Source organism: Haliaeetus leucocephalus, unplaced genomic scaffold (genome assembly GCF_000737465.1).
Source record: "Haliaeetus leucocephalus isolate CR32 unplaced genomic scaffold, Haliaeetus_leucocephalus-4.0 Scaffold848, whole genome shotgun sequence".
Lineage (NCBI taxonomy): Eukaryota > Metazoa > Chordata > Aves > Accipitriformes > Accipitridae > Haliaeetus > Haliaeetus leucocephalus.
In genome coordinates, this window is record NW_010973284.1 from 15,368,336 (window position 1) to 15,382,321 (window position 13,986).

The following is a 13,986-nucleotide window of genomic DNA, read 5'->3' on the forward strand; positions in this document are numbered from 1 at the left end:
GGGGGGTGTACATTTACCACTTGTCTTTCTCCTGTGAACTTTGAGAAGTATAATACCATGCTTTGAAGAGGTAGATGATGAGTTATTTTCCAAGAAGCTTGCAGAACAAGTGCAAAGGATTATGGTTTAAAAATACCCACTTTTTTTATTTACAAACACCATTTTGATCTCTGTTTTTAAAGGCTATATAGTAGTATACTAATCTTGAAGCTCTCTTTTTACATCCTAAATTTTTATGTGTTAGACAAACAGGGAAATAAAAGATCTGAATCTAATTTGGATATACTTATTACTTTAGTTGCTATACGGTTACTATATGAATTTATTTTCAGTTTCAGTTGTTTCTCAAAACAAAACACTCAACATGTGCTAGTCAGTTTCCTTCATTATGGATATGAACCTTTGTACTAGTTGCTCATCACTATTGATTATTCTTTAAAAAAAAAAGTTGATTCTTTTTATATGCCTATATATGGAAACAATGTCATGTATTTCCCAGTACAACTATTAATAGCCTCTCTCCATATGCATAATAAATTATTTATTTTAATCTGCACTAACAGAAATGCACTTACAGGAATCACAAGTGCACTTTAAGTATAAATTTGCATGATTTTTTTTTTCTCCTTTTGTTTCTTACGCAGTTGCTTGCTTGTCTTTTTCACTGATAGACAAATTCCGTGGCAAGATGGTGATTCCGACTACTTTTAATATTTAAGAATCTTCAAGTTGCTGACTGTTTGTAGTAAAAGTAGCAGCTATGGGTAGAAATGTTTTAATAAGAGGGGTTTAGAGGTGATTTAGTAAACTTGTAAAATTATAGTTGAGGACTAGTAGATTGGATCTTGCTTATAGAAGGCAGTATCACTGGAAAGTGCACAGACTGAAATAGTTTGACCAGCGTTATCTATTGATGTGTATGGCCCAGGCACAACCTTCATGATCCTCATTTCCCCAAAATCTTCTGAAAACAAACAAGTCACTGTGGGCTATATCTAGAGATCATGTGTTCTGGGACATTCTTACAGTTTATTAGGCCCATGCTGTGCTTCTTGAACTCCTTCCTGAATGTTTTTTCCTACTGTTTCCTCTGCTGTATTGTCGGTGTTTCCAAGAGCAAATAGTGATGACAACTAATTTTACACCCAAAACTTTTGAATTTTTAATCATCCCTTCAAATACCTTACTGTCCACCCAAATATTTCAGAAGTCTAGGCAATTTCTTCATTGTGTCTAAGAAAATTTACTGTAATTTTGGTCTTTTGGGTAGTTATGTACGGATCAGGCCACACATTTACTAAATACATACTGAATTACGACTGGATCAGATTCTAAGTTCAGGAGAGCCCTTTGACCTTCCCTCAGCTCTTGCTAAGCCTTCTTGGGTAGGACCTAGCATCTACTCATTGTACGGGGCCCACGTATAAGACACACAGCAAGTGTTATTACGTATGTAATTAATTGTATTTGTACTTTATTAATGTAGGTTCTATACCATGCCCTTTGTACTCTTACTTCTCAATGATATGTAAACATATACTAAGCACAAGCATGACCTCATATATATTGGTAATCTGAAGACCTTTCCTCCCCTTCTCCCTTACTACACCAACTCCTATTCATTGCTGCAACTTTTTTTTTCCATTTCAGCCTAGCTTGCCTGCACAAGAAAGTAAGATTATTTTTTTTAATCATTATTATTTTTTAAAGTGAAAGGCTTTACTTGAGGGATTTAAAAAAAAAAAAAATCTAGCAAATTTATTTTCCAGTAACATCTTGATAAATCTTTATAAAGATGCCAGTATTTCTTTAAACATTTGCAAACACCACTAAGTTTAATTTTTTTTTCTTTACAATCTTTAAAAGGAATCTGTTCTAATGAATGTATAAAAATTCATCATAGATAATAGTTGTTCGAAGTTAGTCTTATTTTCTATATCCATTTGGTCTGTTAAAACACACAATTAAATCTAGAAAATTACAAATGTGAGTCATTAGCTCTGAGGCATATAACTGCCAGGCAAGCAGCCATGACGAATCCAGAAGTATTTAAATCTCTTGGTGTTAAAAATAGGCATAGTAAAGATGTCACTAAATTTAAAATAAATCTGTTGTAAAATGTAATTCCAGTTAACATGTAATGTCTTGCGAGATTGTTGCTTTAGGGCAACATGAGTGTAGACCCATGGTTAGTGAATGGTCTTAAAAAGTGAGTGTTTAATATACAGAGGCCTAAAGGCTAGTCATTTTAAGTGTGCAGCATGCATTGTCAAGAAACAGTGTTTCCTGGTAGTTATATTACTGTTGGTTTTGTTTTTTTTTTCTAGGGGGATGCCAAAAGTCTTCTAGCCTCTGAGAATGTGAGCACTGGCCAAAAGTTGGACTTTTCAGATACAATGGTACAGCAGAAGCTGGATGAAATAAAGGACCAAATCAAGCGGGAAATAAGGAAGGAACTTAAAATCAAGGAGGGAGCAGAGAACCTCAGGAAGGTCACAACGGATAAAAAGAACTTGGCATATGTGGACAACATTTTGAAAAAATCAAATAAGAAGTTAGAAGACTTGCATCATAAGTTACAGGAGCTAAATGCACACATTGTTGTAACAGATCCAGAAGATGTTGCAGGTACCATATGTTACTGTGAAATCAATTTTTTCTCTTAGTTTAGATAAGCTGTATCCCATTTCACTTGAAAAAATTGTTCTGGGAATGAGCAAATCCTTAGCTGGCGAGTTTATTACTTATGTATGCCTATTTGTTTTGACTCACAAATAAGTGTCCCGTCCCTTTGAGTTTAAAATTTTTTTCTGGGGAGCACTGTATTTCACAGACTATTTGATGATGCTCTAAAGACTAACTTAACTTGTACCAGTTCTTCACTTTCAGCTATTACTATATTAAAATATTTTCTCAATCAGTGTAATCTAACTTTTAAAAACTGTTTTTCTGTTACACCATTTATCTGACTAACTTATCAAACATTTCTTACTATTGCAATGATTTGTTAAGTCTTCAGGCTTTTCCACAATGAAGTTACCATTTTAAAGACAATTTGAAATAGTTTTCACAGAATCACAGAATGGTTGTAATTAATGGCTTTAATTAGTATTTTCTGTGGCAGTGAGTCAGTACTAATTTTGAATGTATTTTTTAAAAATACCAGGCTTGGTACCTTAAGATGGATGTTGTGAAAGTAAACAGTCCTTTTTCAGCTTTGTGGAATGACTTGGGAGATATTGCCAAGCTGGTGATTTCACATTGCACAGACTCTTCTTGGCAAAAGGTTAATAAACGTGCACAAGCCGTCAAAGGTGTTTGCAAAGTGAATGCCAAGCTCTAAGAAGCTTGGGCAGTAGAATAAAAGACTGCATCATCCTTGTGAAGAAAGGTTGGTTACAGTGAGAATTTAGGAAAACACTGGCAGGTGATGTCAGCAGTTCATACTGTCTGGCTCTGTGACATGCTGCAAAAGTGTTGAAGTGTCCATGGTGGCCTGCACAGTATTGTCTGCATTTTTCACTTTTGATCTTCACAACATACAAGGGGCGGGGTTGTGGGGGGGCAGCTGGAGCTAGTGAGGCAAAGTAGTTGCTGCAGCATGAAATGAAAATGAATACAATAATGTATGCCTCATAGATAGCCATTGGGGTTTTAGTAGGCATGAAGCATTCTGTTCCATATCAGCTAAACTTTATGAAAATCCTTTTCAGTATGGACAGTAGCATGGCTTTTAAAGGAACGGGAAGAGTGAAACAGCAAGAAAACTGTGTATAAACTGTATATAGACCGAATATAAAAATCTGTGTGAACATAAATTTGTAAAGTTCATCTAATAGTAGAACTTGAAAAGTGGATTAGCACAGAATGCTGTTGTCAGAATGCCCCCTTCCAGTGTAGTGTTTTAGAACTCTTTATCACAACGAGTTAATGAGCAATATTGTCCTTGTGCGTGACTTGGGAAATGCAGTAGACGCTAAGAAAGCATTTACTAGTTCTAGAGAGAAGGTTTGGGTACAAAGATCTAAATAATGTTGTTCAAATCCTTAGTACACTTCTGAAGAGGCCAACAGTGCCTATTTTGTGAATAACTGTTAGCAGACAGACTCTTCATGCCTTGTGTTCAAATACCAGAGGCTTCATGAAAGGCTCAAGGGGTAAAAGGTCAAGGTTGATAAACTTACATGCTTCTATCTGTTTTTGATGCATGCTAAACTTCTTAGTACTATGTTTTTAACCTTTGTTCCGTTCAAAGTGGTTTTGGTAGATAGCTTTTACAGTCTTACTTAATTATTGAAATATGCAAGAAAAAACTTAGGAATTCTGTTGAGATCTTTATATTCTTTGTATAGTATCACATCAGGTATTGCTATGTAAGACCCATTTTAATAGAATATATTGCCAAAAAAATGAAAAAAAGAAGTGGTCTTTAATTTTTTTAATATCTCTTTCTAGATCAAAGATCTACAAGCACCCACCCTCCAAAATTGAAATGCTTGAGGTTTTTTTACACTGTTTGCCTTGTAATTTAATTGCCTGTCTCCTTCCTTGTTCATGGTCACTAATTCATGGAGGGGGAGCACTATCAGTAAACATTCTGTCTGTCTTGAGACTAATGGGTGCAAGTCATCTAGGTGGTACTCTGATTTTTAATACTGAAGTCTTAAGTTTGACAAGGTATTAGTGAGCTTGGCCTTTGCAAGATAAGGTTGGTAATATAAAACTGTAAATAAAAAACATGCCAACTGTGTGGGTGCTTGTGTGAGTGTGTATATATTTATATATACACACACAAACATAATATTCAGCAAATAGGTACACACATAGCTCTAAATATCACTGCCATCTGTCAGAAGATACTTCTGTGGAGAGGTCACAGGTATCTCAGTTTGGGAATTCTTGCTTTTGCTCGAGATCAACAGTGAATTTAATAACCATTTGCTCATGAATATGGGAGCTCCCTGAATAAGTACATTGTTTCCCAAGGTTAGCTTTATTCTGAGTTACAGATTTTCACTTTAACTTGTGTTTGACCTTTTTCTGGTCAGTTATGATTTAAAGAGAGAAGGAAATATGTGGGAAAATTTTATACTGTGCAGAGCATGAATGCTGAAAATAAGGTAAAGAGGGTTCAAGAACTGTGGGAGTCAAGATCTGTGTTGTCTTTATGTACTTTAATATTTTTTGGGGGTGGCTCTATGTTTTTCCCTGTCTTCTAGAGTACACTGTGTAGGTTTTTGCAGATTCTAAGTAGCAAAGTCAGGACTGAGATCTATTGAGAAGTAACACTGAGAGAATCATTGCCTACAAGATGATGGTCCCTTTGACCTGTCAGGCCTGAACTCTGAAGATTTTTGGACTGTTTCTGTTGACTGTTTGAAAGGTCATTGTGGTAACTTGGAGAAGTCATTTAATCTTTTCTTGTTCCTGTATCTGAAAAGCGGATGTGAACATATATTTCTAAAGAGCTCCAGACTCAGAGCTGAAAAGTGCCATGCAAGCTGTTGTGCTCTTACTATTGCTTATGGTATCAAGTAGTAACTTACATTACTTTTTTAACAAACTGCTAATTTGTAGTCTAACTCCTTTGTAATCAGCACAGGGTAATTGATACATGTTAAACCCATTAAATGTAGTGTTAATCTACTATAGAAAAACGTGTTTTAATATTCCATTTCCTAATGCCATAGGAAACTATTTTCACAACTATTTGAAGATTTGGTATTAAACCTTAACCAAAAAGTACAGTTTGCTAAAAAGCTATATTACTGAATGTGAGGGTAGATTCGGCAGCAGATGTATAATTCAGAAATTACTTTTAGCATAACATAGGTTTACTTTACATTATGGGGCTGCTGGTGAATCTAGATTTGTTTTAGAAGTGGGACGTTGTACCCAGGTCTGCCCTTATCATGCAGTGTGTTAGTCATACTAGGATGCAGAGTTTTAAAATTTTTAGGTCAGCACTTAAAAGTGAAGCAGAATGCAGCAATACAAAATGAGTAGGACAAGCCTAGTGACCATTACTGCTGAAAATGAGAGATTTATTTTAATGTGTAACATGGGGATGATTACTTCAGTCTTAGAGATTAAGAAATTTTGTATCTTGAAAACATACTTCTACACAGTAGAACAGATTAAGTTGATATTCTTTTCATGTGTCTAAAAAGTAGCAGTAGAGATTGTGGGGTTTAGTGTGACTCAGTGAGGTGTGAGATTGAAATAGCTTACCTACAGCAAGTCATTGATTTAATTAGGCCTACAGTTGATATGCAGGCTATATATGAATTGGGAAATTAATCTGTCCTACTGAGCAGAAGTAAAGGTGGATAGGAAGATGAGATGATAGAAAAACCTTTGAGGGAATTGAGGACACTGGTTAAAATGTGGAGAACATGAAATCAAAAAGACAAGTTCATGCTTCTTCCATTCTCCTAACTAACTTCTAAGCTATCCACTTTACATCAAATTTGGCTATAGGAGTCATAAGGAAAATAAATTATTTTGTTTAAGAACATGACTAGCTGACAGGGTAGTGAGAGAGACTGTTTTGGAGATTCCTTTGTCCCTACAAATGACTAGCTTAATCTGTCAGACACCAAAGACCAATTACTGGAAGCTGGTAGAGGTAGCAACCAAATTGGTGTAGATAGTGACTTTTTAGACAGCAGACTCCACCTACAAGGCTCATATCCATGGGAATTTCATGGTAACTTTGGGGAACCTTAATATAGAATAACATTATTGAAGCAATTTGAAACAATCTCCTGACACTTGTTTAGTAGTTAAAATTAGCCATTACTGAATTGAAATTCAGTTGAACTTCAAAAATTGCCAGGAGGTCAATGCTGGATGCTGAGTGCAGAATGTCCACTGCTGCCTTGGACTTACTGATGGCTTAGTTCAAGTGCTGATGCAACCATCTGACTTCCTGAAAAAAGCCTAACGATGCCTCTTTCTTCCCCTCTCCAGCAATGCCTAAACATGCATCACAGGTATTTCTGTTTGGTATGACACTGATGAGGCTAACTGCAATTAAATATCCTCAAATAAGTTTAAAATTAACTGTTTACCAAAGGGCACTTGCTGCTAATTGAGTAGCTTAGGATAATGCTGCAGTACCATCCAGGAACCCAAATCCAGCAAGTTATATGGGATTCTAGATTTCACACTGAGCTTATTGAAGAAATAGCATACCTAGCATCTGGGGAAGAGTCCCCAAAGAAATGAGCAGCAGTCTCAGAAGAGTAGAGTTGTGTCACTACTCTGATAAATTTAATTTAGATGGGAGTGCTGGTAAAAGGCAATTTAGAAGCAAGAAGTTTTTGCTGGTGAGCGCTATGCAAAGACTCAACCTGAAAAGGTTTTCAGAAGAGCAAAGATCATAGTTAAGATAAACATTTCAGACTGAAAACTGCCATTGTCCTCATGCAATCCAGACATTATAAAAAAAAAAAAAAAATCAGTTAAACCATCTCTATTAACTTATTTTAAATCTTACGAGTATATTTTCATGAAAACAGGATATTGCAGGTGCTGGGGAAGCAGTACTGCAGCTGTTCCAGCAGCCTGGATGTGTGCTAACAAGCTGCACAAAACTCATTCGTGTCAGGCAACAACATTCATAGTTGTTCAGCAAAAACAATGTGCTAGTTACTTGAAATGAAGTCAAGTTCGGCTGAAATACTTCTGTTACTTCACTTGATATTCACTGTCAAGAAGAAAATGCCTAGGAGCACTAATCCATACCCCAGCAAAGCTCTTGCTGTCCTATGCAAAGTTGGACTTGAATGCATCCAAAATGGCAAGTCTTGTACTGTCCTTATTGACCAACAAACGTGGCAAACTGGAGAATCTCTTATTGTCCCCACTTACCTACTTGAGTGAAATATCAATTTGGTATGAGTACTTAACTCTTGTTTAACTTTAAGCATATACATAAATCCCATTAATTGCAATTATCTGGATGAATTTATTACTTATTTGTATTATGAAGATGACTAAATGTCTCCAGATGAGATTTGAGCCCCTCTGTATAGTGCTTTACACAAATAGATCAGAGATAACTAGCCATACCAAAGTGATTACAACCTCAGTAGACATTACAAAGAGAGAGGGAAACAGCTAATACAGATGTAGCTTGTAGTGCTGCTGCTAAGATTGTCAATGCTTTCCATAACAGGACCAGTTTGTCTGGCTGATTTAAAACTTAAATCTGAATTCTTGTGTAAGAAGCTGTCTCGGGCTGCTTACTGAATTGTAATGGGGCCGGGCAGCAGAAGGAGGCACTTGGAAGCCATTTCTGAAAAGCTGTTGGTAAACTTTTTTTTTCTTTAAAAAAAAATAAAATATTTTTGTTAAGAAACCATATTGTTCCATGTTTGGGAGTTTAGTGAGCAGCTATTATACCTGAAGGCAAAACATAATTTCTTCCTAGCAATTAGTCCGTCCTGCAGAAAAGTTTCCTTTGCTGCTGGTTACTAACAAAGCATATGGTAGAACCATTTAAACTAAATGGTAGAGGGTAGTTTATGTCCACAAGTGCAGACCAACTCTTGAGATGACCCAGGTAAGTGATGTGGTTACACCTTTACAGTGCAGACACGCAAAGAGAGATAATAACAGCTGCCTGGGCAACCTGAACCTGGTATCTCTAATTAGTCCTTGACTTGCAACTTGAGTGTTGTTTTAATGCAAAAGAAGACTGCCTGTGCGTCCTTAACAGCTGTGAAAACAGACTTCAGGAGCCCCACAGTCTTCCCAGCGATCATCAGAGGACTGGGATCTTTAAGTGGTAGATGCTTGCATCATAAATCTAAAGTTGGTAAACATTCATTTATACGATTAATCTACTTTACAAGGAGACTTGACACTGTGACTTTCAAGTCTCACATTTGTTCTAATTTTGAACAGATTATTAGGTGAGGATTAGTTGAATGTGAAGACATAAGTGAGAGGAAAGCATGTTATTAATCTTTGTTTTATTAAAAACAGATTTAAGGTAAAGCTGTTCAAGTGCAGTTTCACAGAGAAACAAAGCCAAAACATTGAGGAGAGGGTGAACAACAAAGCAGATGAGGAATAACGCGGATTTTTTTTTTTTTTTTTTTTTTTAACATCTAGTATTTTCTGGTATTTAAGTAGTGAGGATGCATCAAGAGTCTTGAAGTGGCTTGAACTGAAGAGTGAATTAGCAGCAGAGGAGCTTAAAACTTCTCCTTACATGAAATCTGTATGTAGCCTCAGCAAAGATTGCAATTTAGGAGGAAATTACACAGCAAACTTGAAAGTAAAGTGTATCAGATCTCCAAAAGTAGTTATCAGAAGCTTCTACGGAAGAAGTATGAAATGGCAGATAAGACATCTCCTCCCCATGACACCTCATAATTAATAATTTGTAAGCTACTAGTGCAATAACTGTGTTTTCTAGTAATTGAGGATTTCAGGAACTTCACTCATCATCCTAGTTTTAATTCAAGGAAAATTAATTAAAATTGGGAAAAAAGGCTGTACTGTTGGTATGGAGTGAATATTATTTTCCAGGACACCAACTGTCATTTGCCCATAGAGAAGGTACTCTCTCATTTGTTAGGGTAGAAGAAATCAACAGCAAAGAAAACATTATTACAGTGGGCATGATTTATCCTCTTTTACAAAAAGGTTGAAATAGACTCCATTGCGACTGTTAGGGAAGATAGTTAGCTAAAAGGACAGTCGTGTTGGAAATAGTTAAGTACTAGGAAATAATCCAGTGGCCACTTATTTTCAGTTCACTAGCAGTTCATGTTGCAGAAGCGGAAATATGAACCAGTGATTAGGAGACTTTTCTGGAGGAGGATAGAAAAGTTTAGGAGTTTGACTATATAATTTGATGGATAAAACTAACTTGCATTCCATTAAATTAATCCAGCAAGATGGAGATCTAAACACAGTAGTATTGTCAAACGAAAAAGCTTTATCCTTCCCGCAGATCGCGATTGTTCAGTAACCTGTCTGCCTATATATTCAGTTACCTCAGGATTCTGTTATGATTCCAGGGCAAAAATTGTTCAGTTTTACGACTAAGGAAAAGTCTCGTTTTATCTATTCTTAATTTTGACATAAACTGTGTCTGCAGTGTTCACACTAGAATCGATGAGGATCTACATAATATCTGTATTTAGACCATGCTCATTAGTATTGAATATTATTGTCCAAGTTTGTTTTTAAAACACTTTGATTTAAAATCAGGAGTGTAAGAAAGCTTAATGGAAAACTGCATTTTTAATTGACTCGAGACATTCCAAAAGAAATAAATCTCCTTTGAAACGAAAATAGACCTAGCTGCAAACCTGCCTATTTTACCACTCCCGGAAGTGATTCATGTGAATTAGGACATGTGTAGGAGTCACTAGGCTTTCGTGAGGCTTTTCATGTTAAGGCGCATTTGCAGCGCTGTTGCAAAGTAGCTCTGGACGGGAGGGTCAGTCTTAATACTTAGATATGATGTTCTAGCTTTGTTTAATCTATAACGTAATAGAATAGAGTTTAGGGTGGTTTGCGGGGGAGGAGTTTGGGTTTTGGTGTTTCCCCCCCCCCGCACACACTACATCTTACCTTTAATTCACAGATTGTCCTAGGACTCCTGATACTCCAAATAGCGATCCTCGTTTTTCTACTAACAACAGATTGATGGCCTTAAAGAAGCAATTGGATATAGAACTGAAGGTAAAACAGGGAGCAGAAAATATGATACAGATGTACTCAAATGGCTCTTCAAAGGTAAGGCTTTGGAATGCTTAAAGAACATGAAATGACTGTGGATTTTCACGTTGCTGTGGTGCGAATGTATAATGTATAAACAGTATGCAATTTCAGTATTTATAGTTTGGGGTTTGTTTTTTTTTTTTTTAAATAGTTATGTCAAATCTGCTACAAATTACTGTAGCATTTGTTGTTGTGGTTTGATACCCACTCAAGTGATTGTATTATCGTTTGTCTGCATGCAGTTCAACCTAAATAGCAAATCCAGCTTACTAAATTTAGTACATCTAGTAATCTTTGATCATGTGTGATTCACTTAGCAGCAAAGCTTGGTATGACACTGACTGGTATCTGATGCTTTTCCTAGCTCCACTAAAAAAAAAAAAAAAAAAAAAAAAAAAAAAAAAAAAAACAAAAACCCACTAGTTTAAAGTTGTAATGTGCATGATAATTACATAAAAGGCAGCATTGCCAATGGTCATCTAGTTGTAGTTGGCAGGAAAAATATTTGTACCAAATATTTGTTTTAATAAGAGGTGTGTAGTATTCTGATAGAGTTGTTATAATCTGCATTAGTACACGTGCACATAAAATACACATAAAAATACTTTGTCTTTTTTACAGAAGTGTGGTATTCTAGAGGAAGCATCTGATAGCACCAAACTGAAATTAAAAATAAAGCCACACTTATTTCTAGATCTGAATTTTAAACACATGCTCACTTGCACTCACTCTCTCTTGATAGCACCAGAAGTTCTCCAAGGAGGTGGAGGGGAAGTGTTTGCTAACCCCTAAATAGGTTTGACTTACTACATAGTCCTAACTATGTAATAAAATTCAGCATACTCTTAAGAATCCCTCCAAAGAAGGACAAGGCAAACCTTTTAAATGAAGTAAAAACAAACCAAACCCCAAACCTAAAAACGAATCAAAAAAAAAAACCCCAAACCCCACATTTTGTAAGGGAGTCATAGTTCTCAAATGAGAAAAAACAGAGGGAGGAGGGAGAATCCTCTACTTACCTGCCCCTTCACTAGTTACTCATTACCTGTTCTTTCCATTTACTTTTACTAAATCATTAAGGAGATGAATTTCCAAACTAAGGGGAAACACAAGCACAGTTCCAACAAATAGTATGTAGTAGCTTAGTTAAATGTTTCTGTGTCCAGACAATAGTAAACAAAATTGAAATGTTTTAAGTTCTTAACTGACTGAGCCAACACCTAGCTAGGTCAGTGAACTGATTAAAACAAAGTGTTTGACTTGAAAAGTAGACATCTGTGAATTGTGTTGCTACCCCTTGTAATTGATACTTCCAGAAAGTGTTGGAAAGGAACTTCATGTTTTTGAGTGAATTTCTGCTAGAGACTGGTGAAGAGGCAGATTACTTTGTATCATCCTACTGTATAACTTTGTTATACCTCAAAAAAAAATTACAGTCAATGCTGCTCACTCCCGGAAAAATGAGTTTAGAGTAGATGGACCGTAGGTGCCATCAAGCTCGTTCTATCCCAGCAGTACTTCTGTTGAACCAGCTGGTACTTTGGTAACCTTATCTCAAAGTGACCTGTAACCTACTAGCCTGGGGCAGATGGAAGAAATATCTGGAGTGCACCTTATGACTAAGGGCCTGGGAATGCTGTCCATGCACCGCAGTCCCTCAGCTCCTGGAAACCCTGGAGTCTACATCCTCTGGGGCCATGTACTTAACATCAGGTACACTTAAAAATAATAATCAGCTGACCCAAATGGATCAAAAGACATACATGAATTATGTTCCTAATAAACCCTCAGTAAGTAACCTTATAACAGCCTGAGAAAACTTAACTAAACAGTGAAGCTATAATGTTAGACTTTGCTAGTAGGCTTTGATCAGACTAGGTAGAAAGGATAAATTCTGGCTTGCTTTATGATTGAGGTATGTAATTAAAATTGATGATTGAATCTTCTCTTTGCAATTGGTAAATGCTTAAATCAGCCTACCAGATTGGGTGTATATAGTAACTGGGCTGGGGAGAGCAAGCTGGAAAACACAAAAGCATTGCCAGCTGCTTCAACAAACGGGATGAAAATGGTGCGTATTCATTCTCTCATGTTCTTAATACTCAGTAGTGAGTTAATTTGGCATGTTTAAACTGTATGCTTGAGCATGGTGACTATGTTTTAAAAAGCAGAACTTAACACAGCTCAAGTGTCTGGATGAGGTGGGGGAGAGGGGCAGAAAATTCCCAGCTTGATTCAACCCCAGTAATCCAGTAGTTCTTTAAAAAGTAGTCGCAGATCCCTCTTTAAAATGTCTTAAACTCTTTTGTGACCTTCATTCAAGTGTACTATATGATCTAATTTCAAATTTGTATTATTTTCAGACCTAAATTTAATGAAGGGGGAGTCATCATTTGTTTCTCAAAAATGAAAAAGCAGTCTGTTAGTAGTAATAAATGCATCATCTTATGGGAAGGTTTTCCCTTTGTACTTACTCTACTTGCTTCAGTAAGATTTAGCTCAACCTATTCGGACTTAAGTGTTTCTGCGATATTGATCATCTTTCCTTGGACTTGTGTGGATTCTCTGAGATCCTGCGACAACTTTGCATACCAGTTTTACAGGCACTGTCAGTTCTTCTATACTCAGCAGGTGCCTTGAAATACTTTGTATTCAGCCTCCAATACTAAAAGAGCTGCTGAGTATAACACATCCATTTTGATTCTGAAGATGGGATTTCTGTCTCTTGAAAACATAAGGATATCTCTATAATCCTGAATTACCTCCATTGTACACATTGAAGGGCTGATGCTGCCCCTGAGCAAGCAAATCCATTGCAGTTAGAGGATACGAAGGACAATCAAGAGCAGCAAGATGAAAAATAGAGGTGCAGATACAGACAAAGAAACACTTACAGCATATTTATACATCAGAATGATGCATGGATAAGTTTTCATACAGGATTCTAGAGTTGCTTGTAATCTGTTACTTAGATCCTATACTCTACTGTAGGCAGTGGTTATTTCAAAAGTTGACATCTGAATTTGAGAAGGCATTTAGGAAATTCAGTGTACTCATTAAATAATTGGATAGCTAACACGGAATCTTAAAATATGAAAACTAGTGCTTTCTCTCTGAAATGTAGATTAATACTAAAACTTAAAACCAAGAGTTCTGAGACTATGGTGTGCAGAGGGGATGCAATTTTTCCCCATGGAGCCAAAGCCTTTTTATGTGTATGTTTTGGTGTATCTACCCTGC

General features: G+C 36.3%; 1 protein-coding gene across 5 annotated transcripts in view; it reads left to right on the forward strand.

Moving 5' to 3' along the window:
• Positions 1 to 13,986, forward strand: part of PKN2 (protein kinase N2) — a 55,468-nt gene that overhangs the window by 22,217 nt on the left and 19,265 nt on the right. The window contains exons 1-3 of one of the 5 annotated variants that reach the window (XM_010582594.1): positions 2,556 to 2,628; positions 9,142 to 9,232; positions 10,610 to 10,761. In XM_010582594.1, the coding sequence (XP_010580896.1) occupies positions 10,672 to 10,761 (90 nt within the window). In that variant the 5' untranslated portion in view covers positions 2,556 to 2,628; positions 9,142 to 9,232; positions 10,610 to 10,671. Of the gene's footprint in view, positions 1 to 2,327; positions 2,629 to 5,310; positions 5,384 to 9,141; positions 9,233 to 9,270; positions 9,398 to 10,609; positions 10,762 to 12,275; positions 12,460 to 13,986 lie in introns of those variants that run through there. The other 4 variants (XM_010582593.1, XM_010582597.1, XM_010582595.1 and 1 more) reach the window with 4 other exon arrangements.